Source organism: Andrena cerasifolii, chromosome 8, assembly GCF_050908995.1.
Source record: "Andrena cerasifolii isolate SP2316 chromosome 8, iyAndCera1_principal, whole genome shotgun sequence".
NCBI classification, from domain to species: domain Eukaryota; kingdom Metazoa; phylum Arthropoda; class Insecta; order Hymenoptera; family Andrenidae; genus Andrena; species Andrena cerasifolii.
The window spans coordinates 11,597,182-11,619,402 of record NC_135125.1 but is presented as its reverse complement, the minus strand read 5'-3'; the positions used below and the strand labels follow the sequence as shown (position 1 = coordinate 11,619,402).

Sequence of the window (22,221 nt, the reverse complement as noted above, 5' to 3'; positions counted from 1 at the left end):
AATGCGAGAACCTGAAAATAACTTCTACTGGACTAATGTGATATATCACTTGGATAGTCACTTCTTATAAATTTTATGAAAATAATGGCCGAACCTGTCTCGAATGTTTGCGGCGAGCATATTTCATAGAGAAGGAAGATCTACTACGGGCATTTGGATAATGTGCGCCGTCAGTCCAAGTCAGTTGTACGGCCTCGATCTTTGCACCAACGAGAATAAAGACCTCCGCGATCCATCATCGTGGAAGGAGACAAGCGAGAGATAGGATCGCTCGAGATCTCGCGACCCGCAGACCGAGCGAGCAGTTATTATTTACAGAACAGCTCGCTGCTCGTTCTCTGTCTGTCACCGAGGGATCCCTCGCGACCCGTGACATTCAATTTCCACCTCGTCCCGGAAAATGGGATTTCCCTGGATCCGCCAGGCCGCGAGCACAGCGAAACTCAGTTTCATCGTTCGCGTTTCGATGTCCCTCCGCGAGCCCGGTCGAAACGTCGAAAGCTCGGGTGATACTCCGCGCACCCCGCGATTTCGTTCGACCACTGATAGACGGGACCCACCGTAACACACATCCGACCGGCTGTTTTTTTTTTAATTTACAGAGTGAACAGCTGTCATCGCCCACAGAGATTTCCAACTGTGCGGCGATTAATGCACAGCGAAACGAGCTCGCTCGGGATTTTACCACTTCCGTTGGATTTCGTTGGATTTCGATCACGGAGAAATTGATCTGGTGCGAGATCGCTAGAGTTAATCGCGGTTGTAATCGAAGATAGACGTGTCTTTAATTTTAGAAAGACGTGAAGTTTAATAAAAATAAATATAAATATTTAATGATAATAAATATAAATATAAATATTTAATAATAATAAATATAAATATAAATATTTAATAATAAAAGCACCACTTTGGAAGGATATTTTACCTCTTTTTATAGAGTTTCAAATCTAGGATCCGTAGATTTTTCCACGCTAGAAGAATTTAAATATTTTAGCTCCCAAAGGTGGTACGCTTTGATTATACTGTCTGTCACCATCGCCACGCGAAGAAAATCTCCTCGAACTTCGCTCTCACGCGGTGCTGCGTATGAGGGACATCGAAATCGGTGGAGGGTGTCGTTAACATCGCGAAAGCATATTCCACCGTGAACAATCGCCGCGCGATATTTAAAAGCGAGCATCGGGTCACGTTCGTCGGGCTCTAATGAAAGCTACCAGCCTCGATTTTCAACAGGCTGCGCGAATTACGAGAGTGTTTCTGCATTCTAACAATAAGGGAACGGCTCAGGCGACCTGTTTCGCCGGATCCGCGGGGAGGAATGGGAAATTTGTGAATCAGAAACGGAATCAGTGCGAGCGAAGACGAAGAAGATGGATTTCCCTGGATTTTCCATACTTTTATCAGTGTTTGCTTTTCTAATGTTTAGATGGTGCTCTCTGATCGAAGCTTCCCTTTTCTGGATTTACGGACAAGTTAGAAACCGATTTTTATTTTGGTTAAAATTCACCAAATTTTGAAATCTAAAGGTCTAATTTAGGACGTAATTAATAACTAGGATGTAATTTGAACTGGTCTTTGCTAATGTTTTTGTAAGTTTTTAGACCTTTAGATTTCAAAATTTGGAGAATTTTAACCAAAATAAAAAACGCTTTTATCCACAACTATTTTCTCAAATACAAATTTCAACATATCAAAATTCATATTTTTATAAAAAGACTAGATCACGATTTTATGAGTAATACGAATGTACAATTACCACTCAAATGTTAAAAGATTCCCAAATACCAATGGTAACTCAAAAATGACGTTGAGGTGCAATGAACCCCATATGTGACCAATTTGTAATTATAAGAAGGTGTCACACAGAGAGTCAATTGTACAACGAAATATCAACCTAAACAATATTAAACTTCCAATGAATTTACACTCACGATCAATTTCTCAGACACTATGAAAAAATCAATACCGATATCCGAGATTCCATTGTGAATTAATTTTTTTCTCTAATTTATTTACCTATTTTTCTCTGTTTATTTACCTATTTTTTCTCTAATTTATTTACCTATTTTTTCTCTATTTATTTACCTATTTTTCTCTATTTATTATTCTATTTTTTCTCTAATTTATTTACCTATTTTTCTCTGTTTATTTACCTATTTTTTCTCTAATTTATTTACCTATTAATACTAAAAGCCTCATTATACGCAGCTTAAAAATTTCAAGAAACTGAGGCACGCAGAATAAAAGTAGTTTCAACCCTAATCACTCAACTTCCTCCACTGAAATCTACAATGTCCCTTTTCCACCCCACGCCACAAAATCCACATCCCCAACAAATCACCAAAAACAAAAGCTAACTCCTCTCCTACAACCCCCTTTAAAAAACCAAGGATTTCGATGCCATCCCACCTCCGCCCCCCTCCGAAAATCGCGTCTGATACTCAACCCTTAAAGCGCGTTTCCTGATTCTCGAGGCGGAACACTCGCGAGTTTCTCGGCGCTTCAGTTCGCGAAGATTGAGTGAAAAGTTCGCGGGTGTTCGATGCACATACCTCGGCGTGCATGGACAGTTCGATACCCGGTGGGAAAGTTTGACGCGCGACGGCGAGGGCGAAGCAATCGAGCGATTCCAGACGAGGCGCGGAGAAGTGCACTCGGCGAGACATTAGCGCCGTGACATTTTTCAACGGTGAACAATATTTTAAGCGGCGACCTTTGCCTGCGTTACAAAGGCTCGCCTGTGCCTCGCGTATTTGCACACAGCTGACTATCCGCGGAAGGGTTGCAACTTCCGCGACGTCCACGTAGTGCCATCCCACCGATCGCTCGATCGTTCAGGAAGCAATTGGTCGCGACACTGAATAAGCTACCGGCTCGACAATAAAGCAGAGAATCTCTGTGGTCGGGAGGCGGATTTAAAACGTCAAAGACACGAAATAGATTCAAAGGATTAACCTGCTTGCGGAAGTCGCTGACTGTGCTCTGGAAATCTCCGAGATCCGCGAGGATCGAAAGGACTGCAGGACTTAGGAATTCGCGGGAGCTGCGGAATTTTTCAACGTTTACCGAGACTCGCAGCAAGCGGAAGATTTGTAGAGGTTTAACAAATCGCGAGGCTAATAGCGCTTGAGAGACTGTATTCGTGACGCGGGAAATGTATGTGCTTAAAATTTCTGTATCCCGCGGGATAGAAGGGAGCACTCTGTTTCGTTCCGCGTGGTTTCTTGAGGCGAAGCGAAAGCTCGCGCGAGAAATCGATGCAGCGATGCGCATCCTTCCGTTTGACGCTGGGAATGCTTCCGGAGACCAGAAAAATGTCCCTTCGGAGGGGGGCACCTTTCACTTTCCCGTCGCGTGGGCGTCATGGTAATCAAGCTCGTTCCCTGGCCCGACTTTTCACCTTTAATCCCTAGCTGTGGAAATTAAGCGGCTCTTAACAGACCGCTGGTTAGCAAAACGACCGACAAAATCGCGTTTGAATATCCTCTTCGGATCGCTTTCCTGCACTTTTGCAGCCTAAGACCAGGGTCAACGGGCTGCGGGACGATCGAAACCTTCAGGCCACCTGACACGTCGCTACTTTCTACGGCAAACAGGATAATGAGACGCCTGACACTTTGGTCGCGCGAGGTTCGAAAAATTAACAGCCCCTTAAATTGGGAAAGTTTTATCAAAAGCGAACTCCCAGCTTGGTTTGCTTTTAAGCTACGCATTCAGGGATTTTCGAAAAAAATATCTACGCGAAAACGTGCCAAAACTCTCAACGTGAAAGCACCTCGATACCATGCAGTGGTAAAAATTTCGACGGCTGACCTACGCCCACATTGAAGGCGCCTTTTTTTCACGTAGGAGGAAAGTAGAGATGGGACGAAGTATATCGCAAGTATACGGATAATCTCAAACACTTGATGGGTATTTCGAAAAAGAAAAGCAATACTTTTAAGTAGACTCGAACCTAGACGAGATAAGCTTTAAACCTTTATAAGTACTTTGACAAATGTACGCGGTAGGTACTTTCAAGTGTAATCGAACCCTGACCAAGTAGACTCGAACCTTCTAGGTGTACATTAACCTAGGATAATTTTCAATCTCCCACATTGAACTCGAGAAAAGTGTCGTGTTTGTTCTTCAGGGTTCAAGTACTACTTTCACGAGATTCGAGTCTTTCAAACGTCAGAGTACTTGTAAGTACACTAGCTTTACTACTCGGCTTCGCTCGAAATTTAGATTCCGATTTTATAAAAAAGAAAAAATTTGTTTAGTTTTTTTTTGTGAAAATAGTCACTTTCATGTGGATTAGTCGGGCGTAATGAGCTGAGGCAGATTTCGTGATCGCAGAGTTTATCGTTCAAAGTTTTTAGGCGACAGACAAACACACAAACATATAGAAGCTTTCTGCTTTTTATATTCCGATTTCCGAACTCTACAGTCACTTACCCCGGGGCTGGAAACCAGCCCGTATAACCCGAGTACTTTGCAAATAGATAGAATAAAACGTCGAAGTGAACTTTCGCGCCGCAATTGACTCAGATTCGCGAGTACATATTGAACTTGATCCCCTCCCTAGCTGCGGTATATTGGCCTACGGTTCTTGGGTTCCACGTCGTAAAACCGACGGGCCAACTAATCGATGATTAATGACCCCAACGAGACCCGAGCGTCTTAAAGGACCTCACTCGCGTCGAAATAAACTGCGGAGCTCTATCGATAAATTAACCACACTGCGCCCCATAATTTATACACAAACGTCAACGTCCCCCTACGTGGCGAAAAATATTTGAAAGGCGACATGGTCGTGTTGCGCCGCGAAGATCGATTGCCCCACGCACGATATATCGCCTCGGCGGTAGTCGGCTCAATATTGTGAATATCGCGTAATTTTTGCGAAAACCCACCCTCCCCCATAAATTACGCGCCCGTCGACGGGCGCTTGGGCCGTAAATGCAGCGGTTCGATCGAACTTTTCAACTCGCCACCCCGTGTGATGTATACTAGATAACTAAGTAGAGTAGGTCAACGATAAGCTCTCCTCCAATATCTATCAGCTGTCAGCCGATGGAGAACGTCCCTATCAAACGCGCCCGCGGGTCTCTCGGCGGCCATTATTTTTCCCGGCGCCTTTAAACAAGCCCCGACTTATCGAGGACTTCCGTATTTCATGTATTATCGGGAGGAAAAGCCTCCCGCAGGCCTCGAGCCCGGCCGCTTTTAACGCTCGACCTTAATACACATGCCCCCACCCACGTGACGTTTTCGACAGCGAGGCCACGCGGAGGCGAGGTGCGCGTAAAGGGACTCGTGGACGAGAAAGGGCCTTTCGTGGACGCTGCGGCGTGTACGAAAGTCATAATGCCACTCGCAAAGCTAATTTATACAAATGAATGAACATTCTGCTTAACCCGCTGCTCCATTTCCGCGCGCATCTTGCCTAATGGAGGTGCGGTGTTTGCCGTGCGCGCATTGCAGTCGAAAAGCTCGGGGATCAGTGTACTTTCAGTGGGACTCGGGTTCACTTTTCATTCGAGACGGCAGACAGAAGTAATAGAATTGAGCACAGTGATGGTAGAATAAGTATGATTTGTCTTGTAATTAGTTCGCTGCCATTTCAGAGGGAGTATGAAAGTGGTGATAGTTTACCACCTCTTTCTATGAATTAGAGAAGAGTCGTGAATTTTTTGATGAAGTTCATAAAGTCGTCGCTCTGAAGTTTCCCATGCCGCGTGACACTGGGTCAAATACGAAATATCAAAGGGGATGTTCAGTGGGGTCGTTAAGGATTTTGTCTCCATAAGAAGAAGAGGGCTGATGTATCGTGGAAGCACGTGCATCAGTCATCCCTCTCACCCCCTGAATTTCAATTGACTTATCGACCTTCTTTGTCGAACTTAAGTGCTTAGCCACTTTATCCGTGTTTGACGAGCATGACGTGTCGTCTTTAAAATATCGCGAAGGGGTTGCTGCGGGTACACGTTGTACAGTTTACGAGGAAAAATCCTCTTCAGATTGTAGCCCTGTCACCCCATTCACTCGCCTTTATTGAAGAAGCAACTCAAGTTTTTGTTGACTTCGTGTACCGATGAAATCGATATCTCACGGACCATTCTTCATTTAGCGATTTTCTAAAATTCACGACATTTTCACGCCTCGTTCGTTACGCCACAATCGAGTACTTGCGCTGGAAATTTTGATTCTCAAAATTTCATGCTTCCCAAAATCCTGTAGCTTTAAATTCTTCAAATCGCATGCCCCTGTAATTTGATATTCCTGAAACTTCGAAACTCCTCCAATTTTAAACCCTTCATACTTCCCACACCTTACTTCTTCTAATAGAATTATTTCATCAAAATACAGGCCAGAAAGAAACCCGCCACCCATCGAAGAAAAGCTCGCGCCTGCACGCTCCAGAGATATTCTATAGTTCGCGAAAGCCAAGGAGGGATCCCCCCCTTTGGGATATTTTAAACGTACGAACCGTGGTGTAAAGCCACGGCCAGCGAGATTTATTCGCACAGAATCGCGCTGAGCATTTTTCTCGCGGCCGTTATTTAATAACAGTGGCATCGCAGAGTTTAAAGTAATCTTCTTTTTTTCTAACGGGATCGGGAAAGTAATCAGGCGAGCAGACGTGACGTGAATTTCATTGCCCGTTACAAGGGGTGACTTTGCTAGGCCACTTGGACCACGTTGACAGAAGAATTTCTGTAAAGGGGCGTTGTATAGCTCTCTTACCTAGAATTCACGAGCATGGAACTAAAATACAGGCGGAATCTGCTTTCCGTTACCATTCACTTTGATATAATAATGATCTTGCACGCGGACCTTCAAAGGAGAATTAAGTACTTTGCTTTCAGTGACTAGGAATTAAAAATTCAGCGATTCAAGATACAAAATTCATTCGTACTTCCTATCCACTTCTATTCGCTTTGACGTACGATGATTTTGCGTGCAATTCTTCGAAGGAGAAGTAAGTACGTATTCATATTAAGCAAATAAAAATTCCACTTGCGTGTAATAAATTATAATGTTGCATAGGACCCTTGAAGGAAAGAGTGCACGTCAGGTTTTAGCGAATAAAAATTCAACAGCTTGAATACACACTAGCGTGCAAACGGAAGGAAGTACACAAACCAAGGGAGCCTGAATCGGGAAACGTTTCGTTATCGAGCAAGCTGGATGTTCAAAGTCCTCGACACGGCACGATTCTTCGCAGCGGAACGCAGCCTCCACTCGCGAAATGAAAATTTCATACGTTCCCGCGCGACTGCAAAGGAATCATCGAATCAATCCCGCGGAGGGAAACAGCTGCCGGCACTTAACTCTCGTATCGGTGCGCATGAATGTTTCACGAGCATGCTAGCCACGATTTTGCGTTCATCCTAAAGAGAAACTCCCGCATCGCGGTCGGTTCTAACGGGATAACGATGTCTACATTTCCGAATATCCGACCTACGTTCCTAAAACTAACCCGAATTTTTATTACAAATTGAAAGTGACTTTAATAGCCCCCAAATTATCGGCCATCGAATAACAATTTCTCAATTATTAAATCTCAAATATTAATCTTTCCTATCAAATATTAAACTCTAAGAATGATTAATTATTCAAATTTGTATTGTCTGAAAACTTGCTAGGTACCAGTGAACGGTTAATGGCCCTTTCCGGTTAGGTCCCTCAATTTCCCAGCAGTAAATTCGTCGGAAGAAGAAACGTTGCTCGACGAGGAGGAACGTCGAAAACGTTGTTCGAGAAATTCTGCCAGCATGGAGCAGAAGCGAGATTCGGCGACGCGAAATTTTCGCTAGCTCGATGGGGGAGGATGCTGCGAAGGGGGGGGTGTAAGAAATGGGACGTACCTAAATCCATGAGGTGCTTCTCGCCGAAGTGTCGCGCGGCGTGAACATGAAGAAGCCCGAAAGCGAGCTGCATTCCTGTAGTGAGCAACAGGGCGAGGAAACCAGCTGCGCAGACCAACCACCCCCAGCCGCCCTCCGGGTAGAAATGTGTTCGCATGCCGGCGACGTCTATGCCTGAAGGGAAAGATTACCCTCTTCACGATTGCGTCGTTAAATCGCGCGCTCCTGTTCTCGTGTACGGCGGCGAGCACGTTTCGACGAATACTTTCCCCATTCTGCTTCCAATTTCAACATTTACTTTTACACAGCGCGATAAAAGGTATAGGCACAATATATTTCTGCCAGGCTGCAAGCATTATCACGCGTAACGTGACTTGATCTCTGCGCCAATTGGAAGTGAGTTGTACAATTTGGAACAGCATTTTGATTCTTTGCTGTGTCCAAACTTAAGAAGATTGAAATTAGAACCACCGAGAGGATATTCTATTTAAATCACGAGCTCTTTCCTGGCAGGTCGCAATTTCTGATTAAAGATTCCATCAACGAGATTTGATTCACTTTTTCAAGAGCGTGAATCTCGTCGAATGAGTCTGGTAAAGGGAGACGTTATCTTCGTCGACATTATCATCGTACCTGGACGACGAAAAGTGGGCACGCAGCGATGGAGGCTCCTCAAGTCTCCGAGCACCCAATTATTGTTCCCAGCGATGCTCTCGTCAGGTTCCATGTACCGCATCCGAGTGTCTGCGGGCAGAGAGAGGTGGATGAGAGGGCGGTAAGAAGAATTCGGAAGCTCCAAGTTCGCGGCCGATCTTCCGCCCGCTCCCAAGTTAAATGCAAATTGAGAGCGGTCGCGAGGATTAAGCCCCTTGGGATTACGTTCGCCTGTTTTTGCGTAATTCGACGATATATTTGCAGGGACTTAATTACACCGAGAACGCGCTAACAGACGCGACCAATGAATTTACGCGGTGGCCTGTTTTGTGTCTGGCTAAGCCAGGCGATGGTGATAAATACTGTTTACCCTGGAATCGCTGTTATTAAAAGCGAACGTTAGAGGCTGCAACGCGGTAGGTTCGGTGGCAAAGACGCGGCTTCGTGTGAAAATTAGTTTCTGCAATGGTAAGAAATATATTTGCCCTTTTGATCATCGTTCCACGATCGTTACTCGAGTCGTCATTACCAACACCCCAGATTTTATTCGTTGCTATTCAGTTATACTACTGTGGGACTAATAATAAAGGGTTCAGTGACTCTAGACTCGTCGTCAGATTTCTCAGTGGATCCGTGGATGTTTTCAGTGAATGTCTAGATACTATCACCCATCCACTTTCAATAAAATTTCTTAATCCGCGCTTGAATTCCTAGGGAACATCGACGGGCAATTTCAGTCCCCCCTTCACTTCCCGTCCGTGAAACAATTTTCTAACTGATACGAACGTGCTGTGCAAAAAGCGAGGATGGAGAGGAGGGAAATTGAAAAGGGAAAAGTAGAGACGCGAATCACAGCGGCGGAGAATGGAAAAAGGAAAGCAGCGCGGCACGCATTTTTAATTTCGCAACTCCCGGGGCCTTTAAATATTCCGTTCTGTCACGCGCTCCTCCCCCCCTCCTCCCCTGGTTAATTACAACGCGAAACGCGAAACGAAAGTAATTATTTCGGCACAGCGGAATTTAGCGTAAATTTGTCTTCACCGAGGCAATGAACTTCTAACCGATTTAAAGTAGAATTTCAGCTCCGCCAGCGGTTTGCATTTTTATTACGTTTCCCCAGCCAATCTTTTTCTAACTACCGCTACCGAAGGCACTCTATCGCGAAAAGAGGAAACGAAAGCTCCACGTCATCAAGGATATTTCACGGTGTTCCCTTTGCTAGAACCATAATTTCCACCGTCGATCTCGAGCCCCAAAGGAACGGAGCAGGACACTTATTTATTTCGACGTCCAGCTCCCCTCCCTGTTTTTTTTTTCGCAGACGAAAATCACTTGGCAAAGTAAATTGCAACTTTACAGCAAGTGTTCTCAATTAACTCAAAGAAGAAACGTCGAGGATCATTAGAGCCCGTTTCATTTCATCAACCTTCAATTTCTTCTGGGACAGCTTCAAGTTTCTCCGATTAGACGTAAAGACAGAATTTTTAATTTTTTAAAATTCCTTTTCGGGAATTTTCTTTATTTTTTATAAGTCGAGCATCGTTTTTTAATGGCAAGCAGCGTCAAGCAAAGAGGACAATGAAACGGGAACTTTTTCTGGGACAGGTGAAAGTAAAAATGACGGCGAAAGCGAATTACCCAAAAAGACGAAATATTCTTAATTACCCCGAGGGCAGTGGGAAGAAGATAAGTCGGCCGAAAATGAACCTCGAGGTGAAAAATGAAGCGGGAAGACGAAGACCCTGGGTCGTAAGGGGTGGCTGGAAAAATGGCGGCCTTCACGGCTGGTGAAATTGCCGCGAAAGGAATTATGAGGCTTTTTCGGGTGTGAAAGGGTCTGATGGCGCCCACGAATCATTGTGTTGCTGCAAAACTTACGAGGATTTTTATAACAAATTTTCTTCTAAGCTTCCCTTCGTTCCTTATCTCTTAGCTCACTTCAACACACTTATTATATTCAATAATTCCTCTAAATATCACATGCAGACACAGTTTCTACAATTCACTTCAATTGCTTTCATCGTGTGTGCAAATATTCAATTTTTTAACCCAGCATCATCGAATTTTCTGGAACACTGATAGACATTCAAGATTATATACAAATTCACGGGTATTCTGATTTCGTTTCGTAAAGATTCTATTGTAAATTAAATATTGTGATTCCTGCGTTGCGATAGTTGAGTATGGAACTTTGGCGAATTAATTGTTAAATGAAATCAATTGCACGAGTCTAAGTAGCTTAAAGGGAATAAATAATCAGCGGTATAGTGTCTAAACCAGACCTATCCATCATCGCATCATCTGATTTTCACTTAGGAATCCCATCATTAACCTGAATCCGTCACGAAATTCACAAAGTGCTTTGTCGAATCGAGTGGAAGGCTCCTATTGGGTATTTCTCCCTTCAGTTCCCGTTTCAATCTGAAACGAGGAAGAATGGCCGATCGGAACTCCAAGCTGACGCGGACGCGAGCTTGACGGGAGATTTGTCAAAAATCGAACGACAACGAGAACAAAGGGACAAACACGCGTCTTCCAAAAGGCTTCGTGGATTCTCGATATCTTGCAAGAAGCTGAGGGAATCGTGAAAGGGATCGGATGATTTAGCTCCACGAGACAATCAGGGGGGTGGTTCCCTCGATCCGTGAAACGATACGAGATTCGTGGTGGTTCTTGGGAAAATTGTTTTCTTCGAGCTGAGACGCGACGCTAGAACCATTCTTATAAAATATGCCGCGGGTTTCGAGCACTTTTAAAAGCTTTTTAGATGCAACTTAAAAAGTAAAATTTTAGATGCAAATTAAAAGTAAATAAATCTATTCCGATCTTTACCGATTCTAAGAGTAGTCATATAGGAGAAGAATTAGGTTTGAGGTTTGAGGTTTTAAGGAATTTCAACTTCAAACTTAATATTTGAAAAATTATTAATCAATTCCCCGGGATAGTGTGGCATATTTTTTAAGTATAGTAAAATGTAATTAATCTGGGGACAGGAGTATTGAATATAGAAGGGGAAATAAGACAGCGCCAGTGATAGAGGTCGGCCAATAGTCAGCCAATACAACAGATGCTACATCTCTTAGCTTGCAATAAACCCACCGCTCAAAAATTCTTTCAAGTAAAAGTCGTTCAGATCAGTCTACCCTTCAACACTATCCCAAAATATACCAACGATTTCACCCACAGTCAGCAAGTGACATCGTCGCAAGTGTCCTGAAAAACACAGTATTCTCATCCAAATACTTTCACGCGTGCAAGAAACACGAGAAATGAAGCTTTCGAACCATATGCGAGACACCATACCCAAACAAGATTACCCTCCATAGAGGGTTAGGTGCGAACCGAGTGTTTCACCCCGCAACGTTGTATTTAAAAAAAACAAGGGACCGCTGCGATAACAGCATAATGAACGTATTGTTCGTGCTCTGGGGACGCTTACAGAGAACACGGAAAGCAAATAGGGAAGTGCTTTGGAACGATGCATCGAAACGAATTCCCCTCCGCCGGAGCGCTCGGAGTGCCGGTAAATCGAGCGAAAAATACAGAACTTTGCCGCTGGAGCCGGATATTTCCCTCGGAATTGCGTGCACGCGGTCATCTACATAATACAAACGGGTGGAGTAATGCCGTCAACGAAATTCGAAATCGATTCGTTGCGAAACGCGAAACAGGGTATGTGTACACCGTCGCGATTGCCGAGGCTGGTCGCGCAACGGCTGCTCGGACGCATTTATCGGCAAAGCGAATTTATTGCCGCTCGTTTGAAAAACAGCGTCGCCAGTTTATGCGCCGTGATGGCTCAATCGAGTCGCGTTTCGCGAATTACCCGCCGAATTAGCGCGGATCCGTGTCCCCGTTGGCCAATCGGGCTCGGCGGATCGGTTCCGCCGTCGACCTACAACGAGCGGCGCCTGCGCACAGGCCAACTTGTTGAATCCTCCGTTTTTTTCCCCTGCTGCAGTTAGGTGCAAGGTTTTGTCTCCTATCGCCGGAGTTAAGTAGGGCAACCGTGTTTACTTTGCGCGTGGATTTTTGTTGGTTCTGTCTCTTCTCGCGGGGTGGAAACAGATGATTCCATCGTTTGCGCTGCGAGACTTATTTGACTGTGTGCTCTTTGCTAACTCGGGTTCCAGTATTCCTCAGCCGTGCAGCGAGAAGGGATCGCTGTGTTACAGGACTTTGTACATTGCGCGAATTACACTTCGCGGGGGGGTTACACCTTTGATATCTCTTGGATTACTTGGACTCTTGGAGTAACTAGAATCCTGAAGCGACTATCCAGATTTCAGACCTCAAATTTGCAGGTAAATCTTGGATAATTATCTTCCTCGGAGTCATACTTGATGTCTGCGTATAGCTGGAGCTGTGGGAACGCTGATAAACTTCGATTGAAAGATCGACGAATGAAGGAACGACCTTCCGATGGCGTCCCAAAGGGCTTAAGCAGCGCAGTAGCTCAGTCGACGACCCGGAAGGCGAGTCGCATGGCTTACGGTGCACAGCCAGCTGGGCTCGATGAAGAATCAGTGTCAGATGTCGTCAGCAGCTTCGCCCTGGACTTGGAGAAGATTACAACGCGCCCGGGCGATACGGTGGAACAAATGCTGCCCTCCTCGCGCCTTGTTTCCCAGGGCAACATAATCCAGCCCAGGCTGAACTCTGTAATATATCTCTGCAGCTCTATACGATTTATCTGAATTTACTACGGCTCGAACCAGTTGAAGTTCCTTGGGTAGAACGAGGCTGGCTGCAGTTTACGGCGCGATCGCTATCATAAACGTTTCGATGCAGCCTCTCGGGGGATGATAATAATGGGGCTCGAGAACCCTTGAGGAGTCAAAGCAAATAAACATCCGTTCCCTCGTTCGGTGAACAATGTAGACTTTAAGTGTCTTCGCAAGTAGCATTTGAATCGAGTTTGTTTTCTAATTAGTTGCAAATTTCTACGTTCCCCGTGGCTCTGAATTATAAATCTGCAGGTAATTATGTTTTTATTTTGCAATATTGCCGGTTTAATTAGCCGAAGCTTCTTCCCTTCCGCTCGCGATTCCTTATTGCCTCAAACTTCTTGGCGTTTCCGCCTCCGCCGCCACCGGTTCGCCTGGTAATTTTTTAAACAATACAAAGGCGTAGTTGCCTCGCTTTCAGCGAAGCACGCCGCTCCCGAGTCAGCTCCCCTTTCTCCCGCCCTCCACAAAGGCCGAACTTAATAAATTGGGCTGCGATGAAAGGGGCCGGGAGAAGCCAGGAGAAAGAAAAATCAATTCTACTCGAACGAGCATATTGTCTTTAGACGGGATTGTTTTCGATCGGGAAAATTCACCATGGGTTCTCGCCTCGAATTCCCGCGATCGCAGATATGGTAAGTGAGACAGCAGACGCGCCCGAGACGACCGTAATGGAGCCCGTCGGATACGCGAACCCTCGAAACAAAGGCCGAATGAAAAGACACTAATCCCGAGCTCGTCCGTGTTGATTCTAGCGTTGTTACTTTAAATTATATCCAGCTGCATTGCCGTTAAATACGTGCTTGGGGCGCAGAGATAGAACAGTTGCAATCTGACAAACAGCACTCTATATTCCAGTGTTCCCTGCAGCCAGCCGCTCGTTGCTGAATATTGGAACAAAGTCGCGAAACTTCGCAGAAGCGGATTAGGCCAGTCACTTAGCGTGCAACGCCGCGAGAACGAAAACAGAGGTATCCAAGATTATGGGGAAGTTTACTACGGGGCCCGAAAGGGTGCACGGGTTATTGTTCTCGGGGCTTTACGAGAAAAGTTGCAGGATCTCGCTGAGACATGTCTCCGGCGAATCAAATGAAACGCAAAACGTGTCTGGGGGGGCAAGTTGAATTAAAACGCGGCGGCTCTGTCTCTAAATGATAATTGGAAAAAATCTAGGGGATGGGTGGAATGTACCTACAGAGATACTGCATACTGTTTTCCTCCTCTCCTTCTGGTTACGAACGGTATCTAAGGATTCTGCAGTAGCTGAGCTGAGTAATAATGTTTGCAGAGTAGTGGGACTCGATGATTATGATCTTTTAAGTAGTACGTCTCAATAATTAGTATTTCGGAATAGCAGTGGCCAGTCGTACTGGTTCCAAAGTAGTGGAGCTCGGTATTAACGATTCTACAGTAGTATAACTCAATAATAACGACTCCAGAGCAATGGAACTGGATGATAACGAATTTACAGTAGTGCAGCTCAATAATAACGATTCAGGAGTTATGGCATGTGGAAGCTACTATTCCCTGGAGTGCTTGGGATCCAATAACGACGACCTGAGTATTTTAGAACCTTACGACGACGAGCTCCAAGTCTTAGGGTCCGATAGTGACGAGCTCGGAGACACTGGACCTGCTTATGGCTACTCCAAAGACGTGGGTACGGAAAAAACTGGGAGATCACCGCTGGTGGTTCTTGTACTATCAAAAGTACTACTACAGTCTCCTAAATCCGTGGAATCTTCGCCCTTTGCATCCCAAGTACATACTACATTCCATGGAACTACGGCCCAATAGAGTCTAATAAATTATTAAAACTAATCGACTAACATATACCCTCCTACTCTCCAAACCATAATTTCACTAAACAACAATTGCCTTTCAAAATAAACCCCCAAACCTCCAACACCCCAAAATTTTTGCCACCCTTCCAGAAGCGGATCTCCCAGTGTCCCCTTTCTCCAGTCGATGCCCGACACACGATAGTGAAAAACTCACCGCCATGGTAGGAGTTGCCACGATGAGGAGTGTAGACACCGTTCCTCGGCTCGGGGCAGTGGCTCGGCGTGTAATACTGCATCGGATGGTGGACGTAATTGTTCGGGGTGCTGGGCATGTGCCCGGGGTGGCAGTGCATGCATCTTCGCGGTGTCTCCGGCACGCCCTGGGGAAAGAGAAAGTGTCCTGCGATTCACGGCGGAGAAGAGCAACCATGATCAAACGCACGCGTGTCTACGCTTCGCTATAGGGGCTGCTCTGGAAATTGCGCGCCGTCGGATCTCTGGCCCCAACCCCCGGCGCCGGTGGAAAGTGTCGCGAATGGAATACCGATTAGAGGGGCGAATGGCGCGAGCAATTCTCACCCGGGGCCCTGATTAACGATTCACGCCCAAGGCGAACGGAAACCGTGAACGAACATCGATTCTTGCCACCGTAATTAAATCCCAACGTCCAGCTATGATCCTGATCCTGGCTCAAGACTCCTATTCCCATGGTGGCCGGCTAGTTTGGAATGCTTTAAAGCGGTGTTTGAAAGTTTGAGGCTTGGATTAAGAGGGAATCCTATTTTCTGGGCTAAACACATAGAAAAATTTGGATTTTTTTTTATGAAACTAGCGATTCCAGACTAAAACAAAAAATGTATTGAGGAGAGTGGTGAGTTTTCAAAGTGAAAGGTCAGAACAATTTTCTTATGTAACAAAAGAAGTATATAACTTATCGATATTCTTTTAAAAAAAACCCAGATTTTGCTATGTTTATAGCCCAAAAAATACGATTCCCTCGTTAAATGTACAGTAAAGAATTACACTTCTGTAACTTTGAATTAACCTATTCGGGATGAAATAAATGCAGATGCAGGCTAGACTTAACCCACACCTTCCAAGATCACTTCAATTTCCATTACATCAATAACTAACGAATACACCCTGCAAGTACCACAATAAAAAGACTCACATCCCCTTGAAATTCTCTCAAACACAGAAATTCAACCGAAAATAACTGATCAACCCCGTCGAATATCTCAGAATCATTACACTCTCTTTTAACCCCCAAACGCAACGATTACCCCCACTGATCGATGTTCGCCCAGCAGAAAAAGAGACTCCAGTTGCCGAAGAAACCCTGGGTTTTCCGCGACGCGCTAATAGCGCCGCGCATTTTCCACAAGAGCGAGCGTAATCGCGAGGAAAACGAGAGGGTGGCCAATGGTTTTTATTACCTGCATGGAGTGCTGGGATCGCAGCGATCTTATCGAGCCGGCGGGGTGCAGGGAGGGCACGCTGCCCCCGAAGCTCATCGCGGAGTTCCTGCATCCGCCCGGGGTGGACCAACCCCCGCGGACGCTGGCCGAAGTCCACCCCATCCCGCTGCCGCACTCGTCCACCAGCATTTTCACGGCAGACCCTGCATTCCACTGATCCCCCGCCGTCCCCTTCAACTGACAGCTCCGACCGCCCAACTTGGCCCCCTTCGCGGCAATTACAGCGTGGCTCCAGCGGCGCACAGGTTTTTACTTAATCGCCATTGCCCTGGCGACCTCGTGTCCTGGACGCTGATTTTATAGCGACGGCGGTGGATCATCTCGTGGAACGGGTGGATCTGGAGACGCCTGCACCTGAAACAGAGGGGAGAAACGTTGGCGAAATTGTTCCGTTGTGGATAATTAGGGCGGTGGAGACGATTGAGTGGAATTGGAATTGAAGAGCAAGGTGGAACGCTGGCAAAATAATAATACCTATGCACTGTGGAGGATTTCCTGTGGAAAATGTTCTCGGATAGGTTCCTTAATAATATATACCGCGGAGGATTTCCTGTGGGAAATGGTACTGTTTCAAGCGCCAGCCCACTTTAATATCCCTTCAAGTTCAGCAGTGGATGAAGTCAGGCGTTCGTTTTATTTTAGAATATTGATCTTAGGAATCTTATTAGACTAGGAACTGCGACGACAAGATTTACTTTGCATGCCCAACTTCGGACGTTGAGCAGACTCTAATCAAAAGTTCTCCGTGCAGTGCTCCTCAACGAGACATCGCTTTAGTACCAGTACAAACATCAAAACCGTAAAAAGGCCGGTTCGTACGCCCCCCCGGAGGCAGCGAGCATAAAAGCACAGGGGAGAAAAAAGGAACAATTCGCGTGGCCTGAAGCCTAAAGCAGTTCACGTCACGTTTACCTTAATCTCGAGTTCTAGCAAAAAAAGGGGGCAATTCGCAAAGAGCAGAACCGCTTCATCGTAACCATGCCAAGTTTTCGCGAGCATCGTACATCTTGCGGCTACGCGGAGTGCATTGGTATGCAGGGGCGGACCCGACCACCCCGCCGCGGCTGTTTTCGAAATATCCCCAATAACAGCGTGCATGCTGGCCATGCCCGCCTGTGTGACGGGGCGGCAGTGTTAATTGGAAAATCCCGCGCCTTTGCAAACACTGTATCACGAGAAATTAAGCGGACAAGGTATTGGAGGCATACCAACTCTCGAACCAGAGTTTCGAACGCCTAGAAATTGCGGGGAGGATATTTTTCACGAGTCGAATACGATGGCTACCTACTACTGTTTTCATGTATGAAGCTTGGTTACTACTTAGAGGTTTCACAGCAAGATACATAGTTGAATACCGTAATTTGCTGTGCTTAAAACCAGAGTTGGGCAAAGAGAAATAAAAAATTATTTAAATAACTGTTCAAATAAAAACTACTTTAACTTTAGATTATTTGACGAATAAAATTTTTTTTTCATTCGAGTGATAGTTAAAGTTGACAAATTTATTCGACGTTGAAACGTTTGACGGATAAAAAATAAATAAAAAAATTTCCTTATTCGAAATTTCATTTAAATACAAATTTTGCCGATCTCTGTCTAAAGCAATCAACTCTGCTTAATATCAATTATTTATCAGCATTGTTGAACCCGAAAACTCACACTCTGGGATCCCCATCGCATTCCATATGATCGCCAGAATTTCCGACGAGTGAAACTCTGGTAATAGGGTGTTGAACGCGTGGAACTCGATTGCTGTATAGAAATACTAACGCACGCGACTCGATTGCTAGGAATAGGTACTAACGCACGCGACTGGATTGCTAGATTACATAACGCATGGAGCTCGATCGCGCCCGATCCCAGAGCGTACAACCGGGTTCCCAGGATTTCCAGCGCCTGGGATTTCGTTTCTACGATCCCACAATGGGTAAAATGCAGAATCGTAATCAGTTCCAGCAGCCCGGTTCGATGGACCGTAATTAAATGGAACCTTTCGCCAAACGAGAATCCCATCAAGAAAATGGCGGATGCAGCTCGTAACATTAAGTTGATCGTCACGCACGATTTCACAGCTGGATCACTATTATTTGGCGATATTTACGATTTCCGGCGCCGAACCGATGGCAGGTCTTTCTGTGGACTCGATATAGTGGTATCACGGTCGCGAATACGGCGAAGTTCCGCAATAAGGAGGAGGAGGCCGGAAACAAATGGAGGATTTGTATTCGCCGCCAGCGTTCCACGTATATTTCAGCCGCTCCGCCGTCGCGAAAAGGAGGAGCTTTCTCGTAGTGACTGCAAAAACAACAAGACCGTAAATCTGTTTCTAAAACCGTTTTTAATCGAAACGCTCCAGCAAAAGCTCCAGCGAAACGCACCTCGCCACGCGAAGTCGGTGAAACGCCGTAGAAACGTATGGCAGAAGTTCACTTTCTGATTTAAATCATTTTTCCAAGGCAGCTTCATGGAACGGATATTTCCATATCCTTCGAGAAAAATTCTTCAGCCCTCTATAACACCATGTGACTCTATGCAACCTCAACTTTGTATTGATATATTACCTATACAAACGTATCATATTCAATTATTATTATTATTCTTATTATTATTATTATTATTATTATTATTATTATTATTATTTTATTATTATTATTATTTTATTATTATTATTATTATTATTATTATTATTATTATTATTATTATTATTATTATTATTATTATTATTATTATTATATTATTATTGTAATCTTCGGGTAAAATCCTTTAGTACACAAAATACATTGTGGTAATATTACATTAAATAGCACACTACAGTAATATGTAAATTAATACTATGTGCGGAGATGATCACCTAATTGTCTGTAAAGAGAATTTCGGAATGTATTAACCGATACAGAAAAAAGGGTCACTTTCCCCAAGGAGCACATTGGCTTCAGACATACATCGGTTGATCGGGTTCGCAACGCTACATTTGTGGGTACGTAGTCCCTACACATAAAGAACATGTCCTTAGTGGGCTTAGTGGCGGATTGGATTCTACCGATCCAAGAAAATCCGGACAGTTATTGTAACATGGGAACCACAAATCCTTATTTTATAATAAAATATCTATCAAATGGAATTTAAATGTTTATCCGTATCTGCACCTTTCGCCCGCGCACCTGAAAAAATAATATCAACCCTCCTCAATTAAAATTCATTCCGCAACCCCAAGGTTCGTATCCGTCTCACCAGAACTCTCGCTAAATTAACACTAAACCCCAGGAACGTGACTACCCCAGTGACTAACAACCCCCGCCGAGAAAAACAACTCCTCCGCCCGCGTCGATCATTCACATGCCCCGCATCAAAAGAAACACCATCCCCGGTTTGCAGCGAGGGAAGAAAAAGAAAGCGCTCCGCACACCTTCCCCAAGATCCTTCCTCCGTGAAAAAGCTCCGTTTCAAAGCGCCCCAAGACCCGCAGGCCTGCCAATCTCCCCCGGAGACGCGCGTTCAACGGAACCACCCCAGCTGGGTCGGCGCAGCTGCGGGTCGCGTCCTATGTGCCGGCCAGCCTTCATTTTCCCCTTTGCTAGCTGCAAGTCGAGTATTAGGGTAGTCTGGCGAAAGATGGCGAGTTGACACAGGCCACTTCCGATCGTGGCCGCACAGAAGTGCGATCGCCCGCCAGTCGGAGGTGGCGGATAATCCCGCTAGATTGAATCCACCGTCGCCGAGGGTGGAACGAACCCCTCGTCCGTGTGGCGGACGATCGTGTAACCGTGGCCGTCGAGGCCGCCCGCCCTCTTCCCGGCTCCGTACGAAAACACTTACACAGGGCGTGCGGGGACTGCGAAGCCCGAACAAAGCGCATCATCGCCGTCTTCCAGCCCGGTCCTGATCCTCCAGCGCCGATTGGGGGTGGATTCCAGCGACGTGCGGAGGGCCGGACCGTGCGAACGGCACGTGCACCGAGCTGCTTCGATCTGCTCGTGTCTTTCCGGCTCGGCGCGCCCGCGAAAGGGGAGCTCCGTAGCTACGACTGTTTCGTAAATTACAGATCGTGATGGGTGTGCTTGATGCTTGCAAGTTTGTAGAAAATTGAGCAGCCCGGGGGAAGAAACTTGGAGCTCCTTCTTTTTCGGCTGCCCTTTCCCGTGTTTATCTTGACGCGTTCTTTGGCAGGTTTACGTATTTGGTGGAAGTGAATGTGAGAATATTTACAAATACGAGGAAGTTGTTCCAGAAATGCTGAGTCTCCTTGGAACGATACCGAGGCTTCGCGCCGTAAAATCGCTGGCTGCTGGAGGATCAGACGAGATTTTGGATTTAAGGGTGAAGTACGTGGGGTTGCGTACCCCCTCGATGGAAGCCAGAAGACAAGAAGTGCGATATCAGCAACGAACTTCGAAGTTTTAGCCCGAGCATCTACCATTTTTTGTCTTCCGGCATCCCCCCGAATCCGGAAATGAAGGAGATCCGATATCGATTTCTTGCCGAGTTCAAATTGAATTCTGGGGCTTAACTGGCTAGTCCTTTTTTTTCAGGGATTAAAGGGCTCTTTCGGTACCACCGTATGCTCGTCGATAATTATTGCCAATCGACGTCGCTATCGGCTTCGATGGTACCAGTTACCACGCAGAGGGTCGTCGTTATTCCAAAATAATGTTTAGCCACAGATTCTCCACTATGGAACAGCATTTCTGTCATCTAATATTTTTAATATCTTTAAACGCCCCTAATTTGTAGTTTCTATGGAATTTCTAGACAGACGAGAGCATATGGGACTTGGAATATTTTGGTAAGGTGTTAAATCAAATGGAGCTCTGAAAGCGTTCCAAGTCCCATCTGTTCCAACACCTTACTCAAATAATCTAAGTTTCATATTCTTCGTTTAAGGTAATCCAAGTTCCATCTGGCCCAGCATTAAAGTATCGCACTGAGAACTTTGGAAATTCTGTTGGAATATGACTAGATGAGCGTTGAACTACCCCGCTAAGATAAAACGATAGATGGAACTTGGAATATTTTCATAAGCCCGGTTCGTTCAGATGGACCGTTCATTTTTAATCGCAGTGCTGTTCTAGATACCCCGCGCTCACTCCTCCGTTCCACCCTCGGCTTCCATTTGTTTCTATGTCTCTATCGGCTTCGTGATGCAGATTTACCGCGGAATAAACGTCTGTCTCTGCCAGCAAATCCATAGTCCAATTGAACGGCGGCAAAAGCGTCAAGTTCACGCGACAGCTCGCTCCCTCACCCCCGAAACCGTTACCCGGGGAAGTTTAAATGGTCTAGGCCTGTAAACGCCGCGAATGACCGCGACACGTTCGTTAAATTAATGCACGCGACAGTTTGAAGGAAGGCTTTGCAGCCAGTTGTCTGACACTGATTCCCCTCGTTAGCCGTTCTTTTCTTTCTCCCCGCGCTGCGCTGTGTTCGTTAAATATTTGCCCACTTCGTTATCGCGGGACTCGCGCTCCAGACGAATTGTTGCACGTCAGACGAGGCACATCTTACTCTCAGCTCGCTTTTAACGACTTTCAGAGACACGAAAGTGTTCCAGTAGATCTTAGTGCAAAATATGCAAATACGATATCGATTTCATGCACAATGGAACTTGGGAATTGTACGGATTCGTTTTAGTATCGAAGCTCCATTAGCTTCTGCAGAAAGAGATGTACAATTACACCACTGTATATATTTGCACAAGTATCTACACTAGTGGTTAGAAAAAAGTTTA

At 45.5% G+C, this 22,221-nt stretch overlaps 1 protein-coding gene across 5 annotated transcripts in view; it reads right to left on the bottom strand.

Annotated features, from left to right (window-relative positions):
* LOC143372034 (monocarboxylate transporter 10) overlaps positions 1-22,221 on the bottom strand; it is a 117,966-nt gene that overhangs the window by 42,166 nt on the left and 53,579 nt on the right. For all 5 annotated transcript variants that reach the window (XM_076817831.1, XM_076817836.1, XM_076817832.1 and 2 more), the window contains exons 3-6: positions 16,455-16,850; positions 15,233-15,398; positions 8,487-8,597; positions 7,854-8,027 (exon numbers count right to left, since the gene is read on the bottom strand). In XM_076817831.1, the coding sequence (XP_076673946.1) occupies positions 7,854-8,027; positions 8,487-8,597; positions 15,233-15,398; positions 16,455-16,625 (622 nt within the window). In that variant the 5' untranslated portion in view covers positions 16,626-16,850. The remainder of the gene's footprint in view (positions 1-7,853; positions 8,028-8,486; positions 8,598-15,232; positions 15,399-16,454; positions 16,851-22,221) is intronic.